At 38.1% G+C, this 24,924-nt stretch overlaps 1 protein-coding gene across 6 annotated transcripts in view; it reads right to left on the reverse strand.

Annotated features, from left to right (window-relative positions):
* Window positions 1-24,924, reverse strand: part of PSD3 (pleckstrin and Sec7 domain containing 3) — a 559,602-nt gene that overhangs the window by 214,370 nt on the left and 320,308 nt on the right. For all 6 annotated transcript variants that reach the window (XM_053578222.1, XM_053578223.1, XM_053578226.1 and 3 more), the window contains one exon: window positions 2,444-2,533. In XM_053578222.1, the coding sequence (XP_053434197.1) occupies window positions 2,444-2,533 (90 nt within the window). The remainder of the gene's footprint in view (window positions 1-2,443; window positions 2,534-24,924) is intronic.

Raw genomic sequence — 24,924 nt, forward strand, 5'->3', positions numbered from 1 at the left:
ATGTGATAATAATATATCTTAATGCCTCTTTCATTTTCCATAGTGTACACGTCTTCCCAAATCTGGCAGAACTCCATACAGTTTAAAAGTTAAATGAAACATAATAAAGAACTTATCTTTCAATTGGTACATTTCCATACAGCATGATTCAAAAGTGTCACATTTCTTAGCAAATTCACTCAAAGAAACGGATTCCAAAAGAAAACTATATGTATACCAAGTTTTAAAAAGGCAAGAATCTAATTCTAATTGAAACCCATAAAAATCATGTTCTCAAAGTACATACCCTACCTTACAACTTCAAAAATATTCATTAATCATTATCATTATTTTGTATTTGATAAAATGCACATCTCATTTATAGCGCTATAAAATATATGAATTTCAAAGCTGATTTTGTTGACTCCTTCAGAACAATCTGTACATGGGGAAAAACATGCTGATTGTTACCAATAATAAAACTCAATGCAACTAATACAGGTATTCTGCAATTACCCAGAATTTGATTTAATCTACTCCCAGAGACAACTTGAGTGGCTCTGTGACTACAGACTCAACACAGTCAGAACTCTTTCCATTGTAAACTGCAAATGCTTTTTTGTTTCCATGGTGGATAATGCCTTTGTCACTTTTCTCCAGTTCTGACAGTCTATTTAAAAATAAATCCAACAACAAACTGCCCACTGACTATTTGTATCACTAACCATTCCAAATGTTTATTATCTCGGTGTTACTGTAGACCCTTAGGAAAAAAATGATTCTGCATTTTGTATGGAACCAGAAAAAACCCCGTATAGCTTAGTCAGTTCTCAGTAATAAAAATAAAGCTGTGCACATCAGCATACCAGATTTTAGTCTGTACTACAAAAGCCATAGTGGTCAAGACAGCATGGTACTGGCACAAAAACAGAGACACAGACACTTGGAATTGAATTGAAAACCAAGAAATGAAACCAACATCTTACAACCACCTAATCTTCGATAAACCAAACAAGAACATACCTTGGGGGAAAGACTCCCTATTCAATAAACGGTGTTGGGAGAACTGGATATCTACATGTAAAAGACTGAAACTGGACCCACACCTTTCCTCACTCACAAAAATTGATTCAAGATGGATAAAGGACTTAAATTTAAGGCATGAAACAATAAAAATCCTCAAAGAAAGCATAGGAAAAACACTGGAAGATATTGGCCTGGGGGAAGACTTCATGAAGAAGACTGCCATGGCAATTGCAACAACAACAAAAATAAACAAATGGGACTGCATTAAACTGAAAAGCTTCTGTACAGCCAAGGAGACAACAACCAAAGCAAAGAGACAACCTACACAATGGGAAAGGATATTTGCATATTTTCAATCAGACAAAAGCTTGATAACTAGGATCTATAGAGAACTCAAATTAATCCACATGAAAAAGCCAACAATCCCATATATCAATGGGCAAGAGACATGAATAGAACCTTCTCTAAGGAAGACAGATGAATGGCTAACAAACATATGAAAAAATGTTCATCATCCCTATATATTAGAAAAATGCAAATCAAAACCACCCTGAGATACCATCTAACCCCAGTGAAAATGGCCCACATCACAGAATCTCAAAACCACAGATGCTGGCGTGGATGTGGAGAGAAGGGAACACTTTTACACTGCTGGTGGGACTGCAAGCTAGTACAACCTTTCTGGAAGGAAGTATGGAGAAACCTCAAAGCACTCAAGCTAGACCTCCCATTTGATCCTGCAATCCCATTACTGGGCATCTACCCAGAAGGGAAAAAATCCTTTTATCATAAGGACACTTGTACTAGACTGTTTATTACAGCTCAATTTACAATCACCAAAATGTGGAAACAGCCTAAATGCCCACCAACCCAGGAATGGATTAACAAGCTGTGGTATATGTACACCATGGAATACTATTCAGCTATTAAAAATTATGGAGACTTTACATCCTTCGTATTAACCTGGATGGACGTGGAAGACATTATTCTTAGTAAAGCATCACAAGAATGGAGAAGCATGAATCCTATGTACTCAATTTTGATATGAGGACAATTAATGACAATTAAGGTTATGAGGGGGGAAGGAAAAGCAGAGAGAGGGAAGGCGGGAGGGGGGGCGGGGCCTTGGTGTGTGCCACACCTTCTGGGGGCAAGACATGATTGCAAGAGGGACTTTACCTAACAAATGCAATCAGTGTAACCTGGCTTATTGTACCCTCAATGAATCCCCAACAATAAAAAAAAAAAAGAAAGAATTATTAATTTAAGGGTACTTTGCAGTATGAGGCATCAAGGGATAAGGCTCAACAGAAACATAACCAAGACCAAAAGCAAAAAAGCAAAACACTTAAGTGATCCTTAGCCTATTTTGGATTTAAGAGGTAAGCAGTGAATATCAACATATGCCTGCATTAAAAACCAACAATTCAAGACTTACTTTCAGCAGGTCCTTGGAGAAAGTAACACCCCCATTTACTCCTTGGAGATTTGCAATGAACTCTTGGCAGGTCATCTTCTTCCCAATATTCTGGAACAGAACAGGAGCAAACAGTACATCACAATGACATACAAAATTAAGATAATTCTTAAATATGGCATTAAGCAGAGTGAGAATCTGTTTCTGCAAACATAACTAGATGCACATATATGAACATATGTACATATACAGATACAATTTTAATGAGTAAAAAGCAGATGGCATATTATGCTTTTAAAATTCTCATTAAATATAAATAGCAAAATTATGTCAAGCATTTATTCTCACATAGGAAAAAACATGAAAAATCTATGCTACATTTATGTAAATAATACATGATACGGTTTGTAATAAAAAAGCATGAATTAAAAACTGACATTTCTGAGTTGAATTCAGAGGTTGTTTATGTGTTTATTTGTATTTCCTACACACTGTCAAGATACGTGGCAGATCTGAGATTTACTCTACTTTCAAGCTAACGAGTTAGCCTGTCACAATCTGACAGATGATGGCAGAGGAAATAAGACTCCTGGGTGAGAGGCACAGGTATTTATTACTCAAAATAACAGCAGTAGCCAGAATATCAGCAATATCTCGCTCCAGTTCCCTGAGCCCCAATTCTCACACAGCAACTTGAATAGGGGGGCCAGATGCCACTTGCACATGCCTGGGTGGTATTACAGGAGAGAAACCCTGAGCTTCAGAGACTGAAATCTTGCTCATAGGCACCCTTTGCTCCAGAGGGAGACACCAGCTTTATCTTCCAAGGTGATAAACAAACCTGACCGCCACTCCAAAGTTCCTGTATCTTCCAAAGTTGCTCACTATATATAGAAATAACCTTGAACAGACAAGAACACAGTCAACCAAAGCCTCTGTTCACAAAATGTACAGGAAAGTGAAAGAGCCACATAGAGATGTGTCTCCTAGCATATGCTTCCAAAGTGGTTTAAGGATAATAAAGTTTAGCCAAAGGAAATCATATTCATGAACAAAATGTAATCAGAAAATCTAAACTACCAAAAAAAAAAAAGAGAGACATAAATGCTAAGAATACTAGTAAAATTTCTATCATCATCTCCTATTCCAGCTCCAATCAACTAGTAAAAGCTATCATTTGTGAAGGATTCTGAGATTCAGTACGGACACCAAAATACACCTGCCCTGAGGGTAGGACAGGGATGGAGAACACAAGTAGACAGGCATCTCTGGCAAAATGTGCTCCAAGTGAAGATGGGGTATACAGCACCATAACACACCTGTAACAACATTCTTACAAAGGACTGCTGGTCAAGGTCACTTTATTCATTCATAAAAGATCAAGAGTATGTAGAATAACAATATTAAAATGAGAAAGCACACTCCTGCAGATAAAGACTTCAGGGATGCAGGGCTATGGGTAGATTTAAGGAAATATGTATACAGAATGTCAAGTTCGAAAGCCTAGATCTGCTTGAGAATGCAGCTTTATGTATGGGTCTTCGGATTAATCATGTCTCATCTCCGCTTTTATAGCTGCCCTTAAGTTTTACAAACTGAAATAGTCTATCCCACCCAAGCTATATAAATATTTATAGTCAAAGTACAAAAACCTTTTTTTGTCTCTTCATCAGCAAAGAGGGCACACGGTTTATATAAAAGACTAGAGAAATGGTTTGACAATCAGAACTTGGTTTGCCAACTAACTTATTTGAAATAAGTTAGGAATAATCAATATTCCTCTAAATTAAATAAATTATATCTGAAGTTTCAAAGTTTTAATAGAAATTTATTAAAGCACAGAAACATTTATGAAAAACATTGTTTTGCAGTAGCACATTGAAAAAGATGATAACTTAATTTTTCTAATCCTTTTCAAGTGTATCAGGTCAAACAAGATGCTTCACGGTAAAAAGTAACAAGTATAATCAATAGTCATTATGAAATGAATTAGAAAGGCCTTTCTGGATATGATCCAAGGATTTCAGAAGATGAACAAATAATGACTAGCTAATAAATTCTTTTCCAAGTCAGGTAGTTTCCAATTCTTTGCTTTTCACAATATTACAGGAAGACCTAATTTAATTATTAGAAAATCACCAAAAATATTTTTGATATGTGATCCAGAAAACTCATATACTCATAATATTATGTGTTTTTAAATTAAGTATGTGTTATTAACATAAATGCAAAAGCAGACTAAAGAGAAAAATGAAATCTCTTAAAAATGAGTGTGCTTGTATTTGTATATAATAGAAAAGTGTCAACTCATTATGTTTTTAAAATATCAACTTTATTAAAATATAATACATGTAACATTGACAATTTGGAAGTAGATACTTCAGTGACATAGTACATTGATAAAATTGTGTTGCCATCACCATTAACTAAATTCAGAATATTTTTGTTTGCCCTCCTTAAAATAAATCACAAACCTAATAGCAGTCACGTTCCTAAATCTCTCCTACTATCCTCATTAGGGATTACCCGGCAACCACTATTTCAGATTTTATTTATATGAATCTGTCTACTCAGGACATTTCATATAAATGGAATCATAAAATATGGCCTTTTATAGATGTCTTATTTAACATAATGTGTTCAAGATTCATCTATTATGCTGGTCTTTATGGAGGATAGGTCTGAGAATATCCTGGCTAGCTGGTTTAGTTATGGCAAATTTCTTCAACATGTGAATGTCATTGAAGTATTTAATTTCTCCGTCATAAATGAAACTCAGTTTAGCTGGGTACAGGATCCTGGGTTGAAAGTTATTTTGTTTTAGGAGATTAAAAGTCAATGACCATCCACTTCTGGCTTGAAAGGTTTCAGCAGAGAGATCTGCAGTTATTCTAATATTCTTGCCCTTGTGGTGATGGTTTTCTTTCGTCTGGCTGCTTTCAGAATTTTCTCCTTCACATTAACTTTAGTGAAATTGATTATGATGTGTCTGGGGGATGTCTTATTTGGATTGAGTCATGCTGGAGTTCTGAAACTGTCTGTGATCTGAATTTCAGAATCTCTTCACATGTCTGGAAAGTTCTCCTTCATAATCTCATGGAGAAGAGACTCTGTGCCTTGTGAAGCCACTTTGTCGCTTTCAGGGATCCCTATAAGACAAATGTTGGTTTTCTTCAAATTATCCCAGAGCTCTCTGAGAGAGTGATCTGTTTTTGTCCTCCATTTCTCTTTCTCTTTGAGAGTTTGGGAGCTTTCGAAAGCTTTGTCTCAATGTCAGAAATCCTTTATTCTGCTTGCTCCATTCTGTTACTGAGGGATTCTACTGTGTTTCTCAGATCTTTGAGGGCTGCAACTTCTTGTCTCAATGTGTCAAAATCTTTGGTCATTTGGTCTTTGAATTCATTGAATTCTTGAGATATCTTTTGGGTTACTGCTTGGAATTCTAATTTGATCTTATTTGCTATCCAGATTCTGAATTTGATTTCTGACATCTCAGCTATTTGTTTGTGGATGGGATCTTGTGCTGTGCCTGCCCTATTGATCCTTGGGAGAGTTGATCTACTCTGATTATTCATATTGCCAGAGTTTTTCTGTTGATTTTGCCTCATGATTGTTTTTCACTGTTGCCTCTGGTCATCCTCAGAGTTGGGGAGGTGTCTCTCCAAGATTAGACCCCAGCGGGATCACTCTATTGTTGCTGGATTTTTATAGAGAGTGACCCTGTGTAGTTCCTCTGGGGCTGCCCCAGCCAGGGAGTTCTGGTTGTGGAAGCAGCTCCAGAGTGTGACACACCCGGATCCAGCAATAGGGCGGGAGGTGGTGTGCACGGTTCTGGGAGTGCCAGGCACCCAGTGACTTTGGCACAGAGAGCCCAAGGCTCCAGCAGTCTCTGGCCAGGAGAAGGGCTCTGCACAGAGACAGGGAGGGCTCTGGAGGGCACGTGGCTACCAGAGTCCCTGGCCAGACGAGTGGGCTGGTGTGGAGGCAAGGAGGGTACAGAAAGGAGGATGCAGGGTTGCACGGCTCCCACAGTTCCTGGTCAGGGCATGCAGAGGCCCGGTAGGCACAGGTCATGGGTCGGGGGTCACAGTGCAGCTCTTATGGAGGTCCGGGCAGCGCCAAGCCCAGGAGTTTGAGGTTGCTATGAGCTGTGACGCCATGGCACTCTACCCAGGGCAACAGCCTGAGGCTCCAGTGTGCCAAAACCAGTCTCACTCTGCCCCTGAGGGTTAAGGCTGTAAGGCAGCTCACTCCCCACCTTTAGGCTGCTCAGTCACGAGGTTACTAGCTCCCACTGGATCCTTGCTCTACCACCCTGAGGGCGGAGCTTGTGGGGGCAGTTCTCTCACAAAGACTCCCTGCGGCCCACAGCCGAACACTATTAGCTCCGTCTGGGGCCCTAGACAATGCCCAAAGTTCTCCACACTCGTGTTCATGCTCTCCCCAAGGCAGTTCAACTGAGTGCCAAGTCCAAAAACACCAAAACAGTTCACAGGTAAGGCCTTTCCGGTTCGCAGTCTCACTGCTGCTTGTACTTACCGCTGCCAGCTGGATTAGGTCATTCAAACACACGCAACCACTTGCCAGTTTTCCACTGTTTTTGTCCTCCTTTTGGGGTCCAGAAGTCCCTTGCTGACTCCCTGTATGATGATAGGCAAATCCCACCAGCCAGAGATGTCTGGAGTCTTATCTCCCCAGACTCACCGTGCCCAGTTGCAGGGAAGCTGTTACTCGGCCATCATCCTGCTCCTGCTTCTCTTTAATTTCTTTCTATCGCTAAATAAGATTCCATTGTATGGATATACCAAATTGTATTTATCAATTCATAAACTGATGGATACAGACTTTTTCCACTTTTTGGCTATTATGAATGCTGCTATAAGTATATGTGTGCAAGTTTTGGTGTGAACATGTTTTCGTTCCTCCTAGGTATATATGTAGAAATGGGATTATTGGGTCCTGTGATAACTGTGTTTATTCATTTGTGAAACTGCCAGACTCCTGGTGGCTGCACCATCTTACATTCCCACTAAGGTTCTAATTTCTCTACAACCTCATAAACACTGAATATTTGTGATTTTTATTTTAGCCATCGTTTTCTATAGTTTTGATTTCCATATACCTAACAATGATTCTCAGCATCTTTTCATGTGCTTATTAGCCATTTGTATTTCTTCTTCAGGGGAATGCCCGTTTAACTCCTATTCCCTTTTCTTGTTGGGATTTTTGTATTTTTACTTTTGAGTTGTAGTTCTTTTTATATTCTAGACTGCAGTTTCTTATCAGATATGCACTTTGCAAATATTTTCTCCCAAGATGTGTGTTTTTCACTTTCTTTTTTTCTTTCACTTTATTGATGGTGTACTTCGAAGCACAAAAGATTTTAATTAGATGAAATCCAACTTATTTTCTTATTACTTGTGCATTTTGTGTTATATCTAAGAAATGATTACTTAACCCAATATTTACTCCTATATTTTCTGTGAGTTTTGCAGTGTTCTTACATTTAGATATTTAATCCATGTTGAATTCATTTTTGAACATGGTAGGAAGTAGTAATTCAACTTCATTCTTTTATATATAGATACTCGATTTTATACTATCATTTACTTTTCCCACCAAATTGTCTTAGAACCCTTTTTGAAAATCAACTGACCATAAATGTAAGGGGTTTATTTTTAGATACTTGATTGTACTGCATCGATCCCCATGTGAAGCTTTCTGCTGTGGGTAGAAAACACACTCTTGATTCCTGTAGCTTTGTAGTGAGTTTATCATAACAATTTTAAGCACACAGTCCAGTAGTGTTGCTCATGAGTGTATTCACATTGTTCTGAAACAGGTCTCTGAAATCTTTTCATCTCAATTCAAACACTATACCCATTAAACAATAACCTGCCCCCTCACCCTAGATGCTTATAATCATCATTCTTTGTTTATATGAACAATCCTTACCTCAAATAAATGGAATTGGGTATTGTTTTTCTTTCTGTGACTACCTTGTTTAACTTAGCATCATGTTCTCAAGGTTCATCCATGTGGTAGCATATCACAGGATTTCCTTCCTTTTTAAGGTCAAATGATATTTCATTGTATGTATAAGGAACATCTTGTTTATCCACGAATCTGTAGATGAACATTTGGTCTGCTTCCCCTTCTTAGCTATTGTGAACAGACCTACTCTCAACATAGTTTGGCAAATATCTTTTCAACTTTTTGCTACATACCTAGAAATAGGATTACTGAGTCATATGGTTGTTCTACTTTTAATTTTTTTGGACCTTCCATACTATTTTCCATAGTAGTTGCAGCATTTTAAAATCTAACAGTGCACAACATTTCCAATTTGTCCACATCCTTGCAGTGCTTTTTCCCCCCACTATTTTCTTGATAAGAGCCATCCTAATGGGTATAAAATTATATTTGATTGCAGTATTTCTTTGCATTTTCGTGCTTAGAGAATGCTGAGCATGTTTTTACATGGTCATGACCATTTGCATACCATCTTCAGATAAATGTCTATTGAAGTACTTTGCCCTTTTTTTGAGACATTTTTAGATATGGAGATTTAGAAGTTACTTATATAGATTGGATATTAACTTCTTACAGATACAAGATTTGAAAATATCTTTTCCCACTCTGTAGGTTGCCTTTTCACTCTTTTATGTTTTGAGGCATAAAGTTTTTAACTTTGATGTTGTCTCATTTTTACTTTTGGACCTGTGCTTTTGAGATAGCCAACATCACTGCCAAGTGTAACATCACGAAGCTTTGCCCTTTTTTCCTAAGAATTTTATAGTTTTATATCTTTAATCAATTTTGAGATGATTTTTATATACTGTATAAGGGTCCAACTTCTTTTGCCTATTCAGTTTTCCCAATACCATTTGTTGAAGAGTCTGTCCTTTCCCCATTGAGTGGTCTTAGCACTTTCTTGAAGACCATTTGAGGATTTATTTCTGAGCTCTCTATACTATCCCATTTGTACATTTGTCTAGCTTTATGTCACCACCACACCACTTTGATTCTGTAGCATTGCAACTTGTTTGAAATAAGGAAGTATGAAGACTCCAACTTTGTTGTTTATCAAAATTGTTTGATTTGGGAACCTTGGGATCCCATATGAATTTTAGCACGAATTTTTCCATCTCTAGAAAAAAATGCTGTTGAGATCTTGAAAGAATTATGTTCTATCAGTAGACAACTTGGTATAGTATGAGCATTTTAATAATATTAAGTCTTCCAATCCATGAACATGAAGTTATCTTTATATTTACTTGTGTCTTCAGTATCTTGGAGCAAAGTTCTATATAAGTTTTAAAGTTGAAAAGTCGTAAGTCTTCCGATTTTTGCTTTCTCTATACAGTTTTGACTATTCTGGATCCTCTGCATTTCCACATACTTCAAGACTTATTTGTCAATTTCTGTCCCTCCCCCTAAAGCAAGCCAGCTCGGATTTTGAAAGTAATTGTGTTTAATCTGAAGATCAGCTTATTAAGTACTGCAGTCTTAACAATAAATGTTCCAATGTATGACCATGAAATCTTTCCAGTTATTTTACTTTCAGTGATATTTTATAGTTTTACTAGGGCCTAGTTGCTAAATCTATTATGTCTTAATCTTAGTACTATTACAAATGAAATTAATTTCTTTTATTGTTCATTGTTGTCATATAGAAATACAGTTGATTTTTGTATAATTTTCTAACTTGTATTCTTCAACCTTGCTAAACATGTTTAGTTCTAATAATCTTATTTACCGTATGGTAGATAAGGAATATTTCTTTTCTTTTTTTTTTTTTGTAGACTGCCAGAGCGTCATAGCTCACAGCAACCTCAAACTTTCAGGCTCAAGTGATTCTCTTGCCTCAGCCTCCCAAGTAGCTGGGATTACAAGCTCCCACTCCAATGCCTGGCTATTTTTAGAGATGAGATCTTGCTCTGGCTCGGTCTGGTCTTGAACCTGTGAGCTCAGGCAATCCACCCACCTCAGCCTCCCAGAGTGCTAGGATTACAGGCATGAGCCACCATGCCTGGCAGATAAAAAGTATTTCTTCTGCAAATAAATTATTCCTTTATATTTGGTTTAAAGAAAATATTTAATTATGCCTATATAAAGAGTGTTCTTACTGAAACATGTATACATATTTCTAGTTAACGTGATATTTTGTTACATGTATATAATATGTAATAATCAAAGGGCAAATGGGACATCCATTGCCCCCAAACTTCACCCTTTATGTTGGGAACATTCTAATTATGCTCCTCTATGTATTTTGAAATATTCAACAAATTATTAAGTATAATCACCCTACTATACCATGAACACTAGATAATATTACTTCTTTCTAGCTGTATTTGATAAATATTAACTAACCTATTTCTCTTCTGGTACTATTTACTGCCAGTTTTGTGTCTTACTGACACTGAGATGCTCAGGCCCTGACCATGTACTTCTGCAGCTGCTTCCTGGTCTTCAAGGTTCCCCTCAAAGTTCCCCCCGAGTCTTCAAGGTTCCCCTCAAAGTTCCCCCCGAGTCTTCAAGGTTCCCCTCAAAGTTCCCCCCGAGTTTTCTTCTGCCACAGACCCAGAGACTCATACTTCTTTGCCCCTGTACAATTTCTTGAGGTGTTCTGAGTCTGATTTAATTATAGTGAGAACACAAGCGATGGATCTGCCAATGGCTCAGAATCTGGAGCACTTAAGACACCAGGCAGCCTGTCACTTTGGTGACACACACCTAGGACACCACATCTGACCATCTTCAGGTCATCCAGCTTTCTCGCCAGTTCCTCCTCTTTGCCATTAGGGTACTGAACCTTAATTTTGACCATAGCTCACAAGGCACCACCACTGCTGCCTGCCCCAGGGGAAAAATAAAATGTCCATTAACCAATTTCACTAAATTCTCTTTTCCCCTACCCTTCCCAGCTTCCGGTAGTTACCGTTTTCTACCTCCATGAAATCCACTTATTTTTTTTAGACCCACCATACTCATGAGAACATACAACGTTTGTCTTTCTGAGATTTGTTTATTTCGCTTAACACAATGATCTCCAGTTCCACCCATGCCGATCCAAAGTCATTCTTGTTTGTAGCTGAATAGTATTCCACTGTGGTTGCCTACAAAACTTTCATCTACTTATCCACTGATGAATACTTAGGCTATTCCATATCTTGGTTATTGTGAATAGTGATACAGTAAACATGGGAATACACATATCTCTTTGACATACTGATTTCCTTTATTTTGTGTATATATATACCTAGCAGAGAGTTTGCTGGATTATATGGTAGTTATAATCCAGCATTCATTATTTTCTGTCTTTAACAAAAACCATTTTAACTGGGGCAAAATGATATCTCACTGGTTTTGATCTATATTTCTTTTGATTAATAATGTTGAGCATTCATTCATAAACCTGCTGATCACTGTACATACTCTATTTGAGATGTGTCTTTACAGATCTTTTGCCCATTTAATAAAATTATTAATATTTGCTTTGCATTGTTGAGCTCATAACTTCTGGTTAATAAAGGTGTTGTTGAATGAGAAGTTTGCAAATATTTTCTACCACTCGGTAGGCTGTGTATTTGCTTTGTTAATTATTTTCTTTGCTGTGCAGCAGCTTTTTAGTCTAATGGATAGTTCACTATTTTTTGCTTTTGTTGCCTTTTTTTTGAGACAGAGTTTCACTTTGTCACTGTCAGTTGTGAGTGCCATGGCATCATAGCTGACAGCAGCCTCAAACTCTTGGTCTCAAGTGATTGTCTTGCCTCAGCCTCTTGAGTAGCCAGGACTATAGGCACCTGCCATAATGCCTAGCTATTTTTACGGATGGGGTCTCACTTGGGCGCAGGATGGTCTTGAACTGAGCTCAAGCAATCCATTTGCCTTGGCTTCCCAGAGTGCTAGGCTTACAGGCATTGAGCCACTGCATCCAGCTGCTGCCCGTCTTTTAGAGGTTTTATTTCAAGAATTTTTGCACCTATCAATGTCTTGAAGAATTTCCCCAATCTTTTCTTCTAGTAGTTTTAACTTTCAGGCTTTTCATTTAACTCATTAATCCAATTTGAGATGATTTTTGAATATTGTGAGAGGTAGTAATCTAGTTTCATTCTTCTTATGGATATCCAGTCTTACAAGTACCATTTATTAAAAATACTGCTCATTCCCCAATTGGAGCCTTTGTCAAAAATCAGTTGGCTGTAATCATGTGAATTTATTTCTGGGTTCTTCCATTCCAGTGGTCACTGTGCCTGTTTTGATACCAGCACCATACTATTTTAATTACTATGGCTTTGCAGTATGCTTTAAAGTCAGGCCCTGGAGAATGCTTCGGTTCTTAGTCCCATGGCTGTGTCCCTGGTGTACTGTACCACTCATTTTGCAGTACTTAAGACACAGTATGGGCTAAAGTGCTGGGGACCTTGCTGCCTGCTGGGTTTGGCCAGAGTCCTGATGCTGCACCCTGCTAGCTGGATATAGGGGGATGCTAGCAGGGCTCTAGGGATGTGAATTATCAAGGCTATTTGGCCCTAGGGCAGGATGTAATCTGGTAGAGGCTCAAGTCTCAAAATGGTATCATGCTGCAGCTGCTTGGTTTGGGGAGGTTTTATGGGACCCATCGCAAACTTCCTTTCTAGAATAATGATGTCATATAGATTTCAGGTGGGTCCCAATATTAGTTTCTCCCACTGCTAGGACTGTAGAAGTCCATCGTAGAGACCACTGGGGATCGCTCAAAGATAACCCACGATGGGGAGTTTCTCTGCCTCAGAACAGATCCCAGCTAGGATGGCTGCTCTATTTCCTTCTCCTTCTACGTCTAGGAAATTCTCTATCACTTCTCTGCTGATTTCCAGTGTTCTCTCAGCCTACTTGACATGTGATTATCTACACACTGCTTTGATGACTCTTTGTGAAGGAGATGAGTGCACAGCTGTCATCCTGAAGGCTCCTCTCTACTTTTTTAAAATGTGAGCATTTATTGCCAGAATATTACCTCCAATAATATTTTGCTTTACCCTATACCGTCTGGCATGTTGTGCTTCCATTTTTTATTTCCAAAATTTTTATTTCCTTTTTTTCATTGGCTCATTGATTATTCGGGAGCATACTGTTTTACTATCATGTGTTTGTATAGTTTCCAATGTACCCCTTGTTTCATTTTTGTCAATAGCCTGTGACACAGAAAGCATAATTTTTAGTTTTATTCCATCGTGGGCAGAAAAGATACTTGATTGTGATTTCAAGTTTTTGAACTTCTTGAGATTTATTTTATGGCCTAATATATAGTCTTTCCTGGAGAATGTTCCATGTCTTGATGAGGAGAATACATATTTGGGAGTGGTTGAATGAAATGTTCTATAGATGTCAGATCTATGTGGTCCAGAGGGCAGTTTAACTCCAAAGTTTCTTTGTTGATTTTCTGTCTGGATGAGAGTTGGGTATCGAAGTCCCGTACTATTATTGTATTACAGTCTTTTCTTTTACGACTTCTTTGAAAAAGCTTTCTAATCTTCCTATTTCTCAGTTTCCATTGGCATACACACAACTCTTAGATTTGCTCTTTTGAGGTTTTTCTCTGTATCCTTTTTTCCTCTGTATTTTTAAACAGCCTATTGTTTTCAAGCTCACTAACTCTTCTGCTTGATAAATTCTGCTGCTGAAAGCCTGAGCTTGTAATACATTTTTAAGTTCGGCAAATGTATTTAAGTTCTACAATCTGACTTATTTTATATTTCAATCTCTGTTAAATTTTTATGATAAACATAACCAGGAAAGCAAAGGAGACCTTTAGTTCACTAAGTTTCCTTAGAATTGCTGTCTTGAATTTTTATTATTATTATTATTGTTTTTTGAGACAGAGTCTCACCCAGTCTCCCAAGGTTGGATGCCCTGGTGTCACAACTCACAGCAACCTCAAACTACTGGGTCAAGGGATTCTCATGCCTCAGCCTCCTGAATAGCTGAGGCTACAGGTACCTGCTACCATGCCCGGCTGGTTTTTCTATTTTTAGTAGAGATGGGGTTTCACTCTTGCTCAGGCTGGTCTCAAACTCCTGAGGTTAAAGCAATCCACCTACCTTTGCCCTTCAGAGTGCTAGGATTACAGGCATGAGCCACTGTGCCCAGCTTGAATTCTTAATCTGAGATTTCATGTTGCTGTTTTATTGGGGTCACTATTTCTTTGCTTTGTCATTTGGGGAGGTTATGGGTTCCTTTGTGCTACTGTTTCTCATGAATGTACAGCTATGGTTTCACACTGGAGAATTAATTAGTCTTTCCTTTTTGGCTTGTTATAGTCTTTCTATGGTGTATCTGTTTAGAGGTCATTTGCTATTCCCTGTTGAATGTCCTCAGCCTTTTCAGCATTAGATGGAACCTTAAGCCTAGGTTTCCCTTGGTTTTCACAATGTGGAGAGCAATGCCCTTCCCAAATGGAAGGGGATGGGGATATGTCAAAGGGGATACCTCAGCTGCATGGGAAAGTGGACTAGGTGTTTGTGACCAGAAGTGTGTTTCCTGCAGATGTTGCTTATGAATAGCTGCTCTGACCTGGCTTCCCCCAACCCCACCCCAGTTTTTGGCCAGGACTGGGTTTGAACCCACCACCTCTGGCACATGGGGCCAGCGCCCTACTCCTTTGAGCCACAGGGACCGCCCTGACCTGGCATTTTTTATGGCTGAGATTGAGAACAGAGTTTTAGGGGCTGGGGTTACTAGCCCCTACTAACACCTCCCTTGTTTGTCTCTAAGTTCCCTCAGGTGTTTTTCTCCTTTAAAGTAGTCATGATTGTTCCCTTGGATTAAAGCAGGAACAGTTTTCCTGAAAGAGAACCCACTATGATGCTTAAGTAGCCTGGAAGCCTCAATCTCATTTCTTCTAGGGTAGAAAGCACTAGCACAGGGACTGTGGGTAGAGAAATTTGTTTCTCTGATTTTCTTATTGTTTTTCACCTTTCTTTGGTCCCAGTGTTGTCTCAGCTTCAGATTTGAGTTTCGGGATATTGCTAGTGTGAATGCAAAGGAAATCTTGGTATAGAATATCTTTTATTTTCTGTGAGGGAGAGTAAAGACAGATTGTTTCTACTCCACCATTTTGGTAATGTCACTCTTTATCTATTTTGCTTATTCACTGGTAATCTAAATGTCCTATCACTTTTTCTTGCCTAGACCCTGGCTAGCATCTTCAATGATGTATATAAATGGCAAGAGTAGACATACTTGTTTTGTTCTTGATCTAAGGAGAAAGCTGTCCTTTTTTTTTAATTTCATATTATTACAGAGGTACAAATTTTTTTGGTTATATATATCAATTTTGTTATGCCTGAGTCAGGGTTATAAATTCACCCATCACCCAGATAGTGTTCAGTGTTTAGATAAGTTTTTACTCTCCCTCCTCCACTTTCCCCCTGCCTGATTTCCACTGAGTTATACTTTTGTGCACATGTGTGCTCATTAGTTACTTCCAATTTAATATTGAGTACACGCAGTGTTTGTTTTCCATTCTTTAGATCACTTAGGATATTGACCTCCAGTTCCATCCAAATTGTTGCAAAAGGCCTTAATTCTTATTTTATTACAATATAACAATTCTAATCAATACAGCTACCTGTGGCATCTTCTTGGTGGACTGATGCTTTTTTCATTAAAAAATGTTCTTTGTCTACCTAACAAATTCAAATACTGTGACCTGGTTGGTTGTACCTTCACATTAACCTGAAATTAAAAACAAACAACAATAAAAAAAACCTCTGAGTCAAGCATAACAAAATTGATACATGTAACTAAAAATGTTTGTACCCCTTAATATTTTGAAATAATAATAAAAGTCAAAATATGTTGTAATCAAAACATGTTCGTGGTCTCTAAAAAAATACTCAGGAAGATCTTCTGGTAAACCTACCTCAGATGCTCTATTAGCACTCGCTCCTTGACTTTGCACTTTTAGGTGATTTACATGGCCTTTCCTTAAACCTCATGAACCAACTTCTGCTAGCTACAAACTTTTCTTTTACAGCTTTCTCATCTTTCTTTTTTTTTTTTAGAGACAGACTCTTACTTTATCACCCTTGGTAAGTGCTGTGGTGTCACAGCTCACAGCAACCTCCAACTCCTAGGATTAGGCGATTCTCTTGCCTCAACCTCCCGAGTAGCTGGGACTACAGTCACCCACCACAATGCCTGGCTATTTTTTGTTGCAGTTTGGCCAGGGCGGGTTCGAACCCACCACCCTCGGTATATGGGGCCGGCACCCTACCCACTGAGCCACAGGCACCGCCCACTTTCTCACCTTTCTTAGGCTTCATAGAATTGAAGAGATTTAGGGCTGTCCTCTGGATTAGGCTTTGTTTAAAGCGAATATTATGGCTGGTTTGATCTTCTATTGGGCCACTCAAACTTGCTCCATATTACCAATAAGATGCTTCTCTTTATCATTCACCGGTTCACTGGAGCAGCTTTTTCAGTTTTCTTCAACAACTTTTCCTTTGCATTCACAACTAGGCTATTTGGCACAAGAGATCTACCTTTCTGGCATATCTTGGCTTTCAACATTCCTTCCCCACTAAGCTTGATCATTCATAGCTTTTAACTTAAAGTGAGATAGAAGACTTTTCCTTTCACTTAAAAGCTTAGAGGCCATTGTAGAGTTGCTAAATGAGCTAAGTACAATGTTGTCTCCCATCCAAGTACTAACCAGGAACAACTCTGCTTAGCTTCCCAAGTCAGACAAGACTGGGGATGTTCAGGGTGGCATGGCTATAGACCTCATTTCAGTATTTTTTTGTTTTAGGGGATAAGAAAGAGGAGACAGAAACAGGGAATGGCTGGTCAGTGGAGTAGTCAGAACACATGCATTTTTTAAGTTTGTTGTCTTATATGGGCACAGTTCATGGTACCCCAAAATAATTATAATAGTAACATCAATGAGCACAGATCACCATAACAGATATAACAATAATGAAAAAGTCTGAAATACTGTGAGAATTACCAAAATGTTACCGCATTCTGTTGGAAAAATGGCACAAATGAACCTCCTCAACACAAAGTTGTTATAAACCTTCAATTTGTTCAACACACACACACACACACCAAAATGCAGTTACCTGTAAAGTATAATAAAGCAAAAGCATGATAAAATGAGATATGCCTATATTTAAAACTTAACAATAAAAGAATTTAGATAATAAATGGAAGAAGGGATACTAATTTTGCAAAATTCTCTTGAGAGATTCATGAACAAGGTGTTTAAAGACTACTAAATCAAAATGCTTATTCAGGGTAGGGGACAGTGGCTCATGCCTGTAATCCTAGGACTCTGGGAGGCCGAGGTGGGTGAATCACCTGAGCTAGAGAGAGACCCCACCTCCAAAAAAAAAAAAAAAATAGCCAGGTGTTGTGGTGGGTGCCTGTAGTCCCAGCTACTTGGGAGGCTGAGGCAAGAGAATCACTTGAGCCAAGGAGTCTAAGGTTGCTGTGAGCTATGATGCCATGGCACTCTACCAGGGGTGACAAAGTGAGACTCTGTCTCAAAAAAAAAGAAAAAAATGTTTTTACAGGACACCATAAATTTCTAATGTAAGGTGTAAATAAAACTTTCATCAGTTAAGTACCAATTGTCACATTTTATAACATTAAAACCATGATAAGGTCTGCAGTAAATTTTTGTTTGTGAAATCATACTTCATCTAAATTTAGATTTATTTTAATTGCTTGTTTGGTATTACCTTCTGCATACTTTCAACAGTGACCAGCTATTACCTACACTGATAAAAAGATACCAATTTGACTCACATAGACTTTGAAACAACAGTTGGGAAAACAGCAATTAGGTGGAGAAAATGGCTATATACATTCAGACCAACAAATACCAATTCAAAAACTTTGAGTCCTACGCTGTAAAGAAGCATTAGTGTAACTAGCCAATACACTGTGCCTTAGTTTGCCTGATCAATGCAGGGAATGATATAACCAAGACACACAGCTTTTTACATGTCCAGGATGGCCAATCATTTCTTGAATACTTCACTAGCTGGAGTTTTTAATCTGTCATTTATTGTTCTCTGACGCACTGGTAATTCTTTTGGGTAAAATTCAAGAACAGAAGATGAAGGGGGTGAGATCAGTCCCTGGTGCTTCTTCCTGCCATGTGTATTTAAAGACCTCCCTTCCCTCGTAGGCTTTTCTATCATTTCAACAGGGAATAAAAGTAAAATGAAGTGAAGTCTTAACAGAACATCCCTTATGATGCCTGGAGGTTTTTTTCTGTGTCATACACCAAGCTGTATCCATGCTTGAAATATTACTCAAACAACCGTTATTCACTGAAAAAAGCTAACTCTTATCTTTGATTTTGAATCTTAAGGATTCATAGGTATTAAGGAGAAACTTACACATTGTCATAGTTCTCGTCATTTTCTTTCCAAACTGATTCATAATGTTGAGTAAAGGTAGGCCTGCTGCTCTGAACCAAATGATGACCACGAATGAGCTCTCATAGTGCTTTCTGATAGTTTAAGTTCCTCTTAGTAAGTCAGTAAAGCACAGAGATTTCAAAAGGCCTCCTGATGTAGAGAGAGGGATAGGAATAGGCCCTTGAATCCATGCAATACTTTTAATCAAAACTGAGAAGTTATACTGAATATGAATCTCCGGATCATTGGCTTTAAAATCAGGTGGCATTTTAATCAAACTTAAAATGATAATAAACAAAAAGTAAAATCTACAAAAAAATAAGAATTCAATTTGAAACTCCAAAATATCAGGCCCAATCCTTAAATGTTTAGCTAATTAAGGTGTCATCCTTAATGAGAGAAAATATCAAAAACTCAAATCATCCTATATTAAAGGTTCACATGCCCGCCCCCAAATTTAAGGCTATTCTCTGCATTGACAATTATAATTTTTTTTTTTTGCAGTTTTTTGGCCGGGGCTGGGTTTGAACCCACCACCTCCGGCATATGGGGCCGGTGCCCTACTCCCTGAGCCACAGGCGCCGCCCGACAATTATAATTTTCAAATGTGTTTTCATATAATAAAAAGCCATTTTCTCCATTTATTTTCTTTTAAAGATACATTAAGTGCTATCTAGAGATAATTTCTTTTATGGATTTATCATTTCTAAAGAATTTGACCTGAATATGTTTTTAACCCATTCCCAGGTGGAATTTCAAGTAAACATAGTTATGCTCAACCTTACCTGATCTATGTTTGGAAGAGGGAGTGTCCGAATTATGGCAGATTTTATGGACAAAATCTGTAAATTTCTGTAAAACATCATGTATGAATGTTTTGGCTTTACAGGCCATATATTCTCTGTTACAACTATTCAATACTGTCATTATAGTCTGAAAATGTAAGCAACTGACTTAACATTTGCTATGTTTCAATAAAACTTTATTTACAAAATAGGCCCAAGCTGCATTTTGCCTATGTGTCATAATTTACCTATCCATGGTCTAAAACAGTGGTTCTCAACCTTTCTAATGCCGCCACCCTTTAATACAGTTCCTGTGGGTCGGGACCCACAGGTTGAGAACCGCTGGTATAAAAGAAAACTGGAAGAAAGTGGTATTGGTATTGAGAATCATAAGTGAGCAAGCAAATAGATTAAGGAATACAATACATCAGGATGTGTAATTTCAAGTTTTTCTTTTGTTAAAGTTAAGGCCTTCTCTCACCCTAATGGAGAAGCAGCTCCTAACTTTTCTGGACATGAGACCAAAAGGGGAAGAGTGAAGAAGAATTCCATTCTTAGCAGGGGCAGCTAGAAACCACACACACTTCAGTCCAAAACTCAGTATATGTGTGACCAACTCTTTAATCAGAGGATGACTTTTGTGACAACAGAGGGAATATAATCTTCTCAAAAGATCTGACCAATCCTTAAAGTCAGTCTGGTGGGTGGGAGGACTGGTTTAAGAGGGCCAGCTGTCTCAATAAAGTATCTGCCGTGAAAACAGACCACAGCAAACACTCTGACCTAGAGATTAAAGAATTAGGCATAGTGACCCTATTAATTCTTCATTTTTAATAGTGTAGATTCTGGAAGCTTTGTGGAAACATGCTTTCGGAGAAATAAAGCTCTCACCATCCATTGGCAAAATCTGGCTTCGTGAATGTTGGGATATTAAAAACACAGCAGGCATACTCCTCCCACATGACAATTCCACCTTCTCCAACATGTTACAAGACATGGTGAAAAATCATACAACTGATTTGGTAATTACTTCAGTTATGTAGCTCTGCTAAAAGCTCATGTTTTGCCTTTGTTTTATATGCTTCTCTACCAAATAAGTTTGATTATGTTATGCTGCCCTCGGGTGTTTATTTTTATCTATCTTATCATGAGTGGGCAAAGCAAGATCCTTTGTAAATTTTCACTCCAGGAAACTATAGCTGTGATAGTAAATGCTCTTTTTCACAAATCCCAATTACATAGCTCATTTAAGTGTTAAAAGTTCAACCTTCAGGGATATATGAAGTTTTACTGGGATTTATCCCACCTCCCCTGTGATACATTGCCATTGAAAAATGAACCAGAAGTATATAACTGAAAATAGTATCTTAAGCACAGTGTTTCTCAAAGTGCAGTTCAGAGATCCTATTCCAGATAGATGTCCATGAGGTCAAAACTATTTTTATACTACTAAAAATATTATTTACTTTTCTTTCTGCAGTTTTTGCCAGGGCCGGGTTTGAACCCACCACCTCTGGTATATAGGGCCAGCACCCTAATCCTTGAGCCACAGGCGCCACTAATATTTACTTTTTCACTCTCATTCTCTCCTAAATATACAATGGAATTTTCTAGAAGTTGTATAACTTGCAATTTATTACAATAGACTAAAACACACATTAGAATGGAGCCATCTTCTACTAAGCTAAATATTACAGAAACTTACAAAAAGTTTAAATGTTATTCTTTTCACTAAATTTTTCACTTGGCAAAGTAGAGCTAAATTGTGAAAGTATGTTATTCACTTAAGGGGTTTTAACTGACTGAATAAATATTAAAATTTTATATTTTAGTTCCTAATGTGGTAAATATTAACATACAAAGAATTTGGGGTGCTCATAATTTAAGAATATAAAGATACCTTGACACAAAAAGTTTGAGAGTAGTAAAACAGTTGATTCCATCAGTATTTCGTAGAAAATACTTCCTCTAAAATTTAAGATAATCACACTGAACTCAATACTAAATTATAAACACTTTCCAAAACTACTTTAAACTTTTCATCACAGGATGGAGATTAGCAGGGTCAGAGGTGTTGATCACTGTCATGTTTCCTTCTTCCCCCCCCCCCCGAAAGTCATTTGCAGGAAGTAAGAAACAGCACAACTGACTTGTGTTCCCTTATCATCTTTTCCTAATGAACTGTGCAAATGTGAAAATCTCACAGTCCTAAGAAGGAAAATGTCTGCGGTGACTGAATAAGGTGTAAATTAGACAATCTGTGGTCTCTACATGAGCCCTATTGACATGACCCACTGATAAAAGCCTGAGGAATTGTCCAGGTATGAACCTGTTCTAAGAAAAGCAGAACTGCACCAAAATATGGAGGCAGAGGTGGGATGGATGGAAGGGAAAAAGGAAAGCTAGCTTCCACTTTGAGAGGTCACGGAATCCAACAAAATTGATCAAAGCATAATTAAACTTTGTCTTACTTAAATAAGGAATTCTATCAAAATCTAGACAGTCACCAATATGATAGTGAATTGCAATCTAAATTGCAATCTATAAACTTTCAGATAATGACATTTTCCTATGAAAACACTGCCACAGATGATTAGGTTCTCAGGTCATCCCACATGTGTTCTTTCCAGTAACAGAAATAGTAATGGAGAAAATGAATTACACACCACACTAGGAACCCTCCATCTGAGATCTAGGCCTGATGCTTCGGTGAACTTTCAGGACCTCTGAGAAGGTCCAAGGGATAAGAGCCGGGCGGAGGGTCATTGTGGCAGGGAAGCTGCAGGGGAGTGAAAAGATGGACACGGCGCCAAGCAGGTGGAGAAGAGGACTCCGACACAAGAGGTGCTGCTGCTTTAATAGAAATCATGATGTCACTGGGATCTACACCAGGGTAAAGGCTCAGGGAGAAAAAGGAACGCCAAGGACAGGTTTCCGGGCAGAGGACATGGAGGATACCCAAGGCAGCACAGGCAGGAAGTGGTATCCACAGGGAAGACAGCTACACAGGAAGATGGGCGGGCAGCAGCAAAATGTACTTAATGCAGCTGCCAATTACAATAATGATAACCGAAGATTACAGACACTTGAGGATATTAACTACACACAGTTCAACTTTGGAGGATGGAAATATACAATAGCACAATATGAAGAATTAAAAGCATTAAATCTCCCTGATAACAATTTTCATATAGTCATTTTCTACCATTGACAATAAGTCAAATAGTCATCCATCATTTAAAATTTCAGGTTCCTAGAGAGCAAATCCAAGAATTCACTGTAAAGACTAGAAAAGAAATAATGAATTCCTATGACCTAACTCAAACCGAACTCCACCTATCTCTTTAACATTATTCTGTTTACAAAATCTACATGTTCTTTTTTCCTTGATTTCTTTCTTTCTCCCTACCAGATTGGTATATTAGTCTCAGTTTTATTACTCATTAAATGTACAACCTAAGACTTAAAACACCCTAAAGTCCTGCCACCTACATTAAACTCAGGTGACACTTATCATGCCCCCAGTATCCCAAGGACAAAGTATGTGCAGCAGGTCCAGTCCGAGGTGGAAAGAGAGAACCACACACCAGCTTGATATTCACTGCACATGGGAGACTGGCTCCTACCAATACAGAGGGATGCTGAATAAAACTGCTATTAAAAATCTCAAGCCACATGTTAAAAGGTAGATTTCTGTCAACAAATCTTGATGAAAAATAAAGCCTTGGCTATAGTCTCTGACCATGGACTTACACAGCCAGCCTCTGGCTTATGTATCTCTTGTGACTTTCTAGTTATGAAACTGGCCGCTGACTATCCTCCTATCTCACTCTTCAAAGCAATTCAACACTATGTCTAAAATTTCTGCCACCTCTGAATGCCAGCCCTGGTGAGACGTGTCCTGCCCCTGCCTCCTGCCTTCACCCTGGGTGATCATACTGCTAGGATGTCTAGATGCTGACTAACGATGATCAAAATACAAGAGAGCTGGCTCCTTGTAGCAAACAGAACACAATTGAAGATTAGTCCAGAAAGGGAATAAGTATAAATTATTCTAACCAGCCAAACCTATTTATTAATACCATTCTCAATAAAATACACCTACAACATTTAAACAAAAATATATATATAACTCTTTGTTGACAGTTCAAGCAAAATTCAGTACCATTTCTTAGTTCCAATATAACAAAGAAAGATAAACTCTACAGTTTAATAGAAATTTATCTGTACATACAGCTTAATTTGCATATATACTTTGTAGATGAAGAGGTACTTTGAGAATAAAAAACGTTACTTAGCCATTTAGCCACATGACCAAAATTATAAAATATTTAACAGAATAAAACTTACAGACAATGCTACTACTAAGATAATGATACATCATTCAAATCTTCTTCAAAGCAGGAACTGAAGAGGATCAATGAACTTGATTGATCCCAAACATTCCATACACTTCAAATTGTTATTTACTGAACCTAATTGGTGAGGTTTAACTATAATCCAATGTGAAATTAAAACACCTCCATGGTGTTTCCCCCCACACCACCTCAGTTATCTGCTCCTGTGTCTGCAGTTGAACTTGACTAACGAGGTCAGCTTCACCAACACTACCAGAGAGAGATTTGGCTTCCCTGAACATGTCTCATTCACTTCTGATCCTTACCCAACTGGCATGGAACTTAGAACAGAGTAGACACACAATGTTTAAGTGCTTGTTGAATGAGAAAAGACAATTCCAACATGTCACACTGAGCTGCGAGAAGTATTTATTAGCATACATTCCATCATGTTATTAGTAAGGAAATTAGCAGGCCAAATCAAGGCCCATATCAATGTGTTTTCAGAGCATCATTCCTCAGAGTAAAGGAAAGAGTCACAAAGAAAAGCCAAAAGAAGTTAATTTCCCACGTTACCCCTCCCCTAGCATGAGGGCAAGCTCATTTCCATGCTTAAGAGGAACATGCTGTTATAGTGATATTATGACACAATGATGAGGAAGAAAAGGAAAATAGTTCACTAGTTCGTAAGTTTACTCCCCAGAGCATTACATTGAACCAAGTAATGGGTGGCGGTAGCCTAGGCAAACAACATTCAGAAGAGGTGAAAGGCGGCAGACAGCAGAAATAATTCACTTTACTTTCTAAATGATTTAGCCTGTCAGGGGCCATGCTAATAAGTCAAACAGACACTGTAACAAAAAATCAGGCAATCATGATGTGAGAGATGCTCTATCCAGAATTAGGGACAAAAACTTACCACCTAGAAGGAAAATTTTAAAAATGAATCCAGAGGAGGA

This window comes from Nycticebus coucang, chromosome 24 (assembly GCF_027406575.1).
Source record: "Nycticebus coucang isolate mNycCou1 chromosome 24, mNycCou1.pri, whole genome shotgun sequence".
NCBI classification, from domain to species: domain Eukaryota; kingdom Metazoa; phylum Chordata; class Mammalia; order Primates; family Lorisidae; genus Nycticebus; species Nycticebus coucang.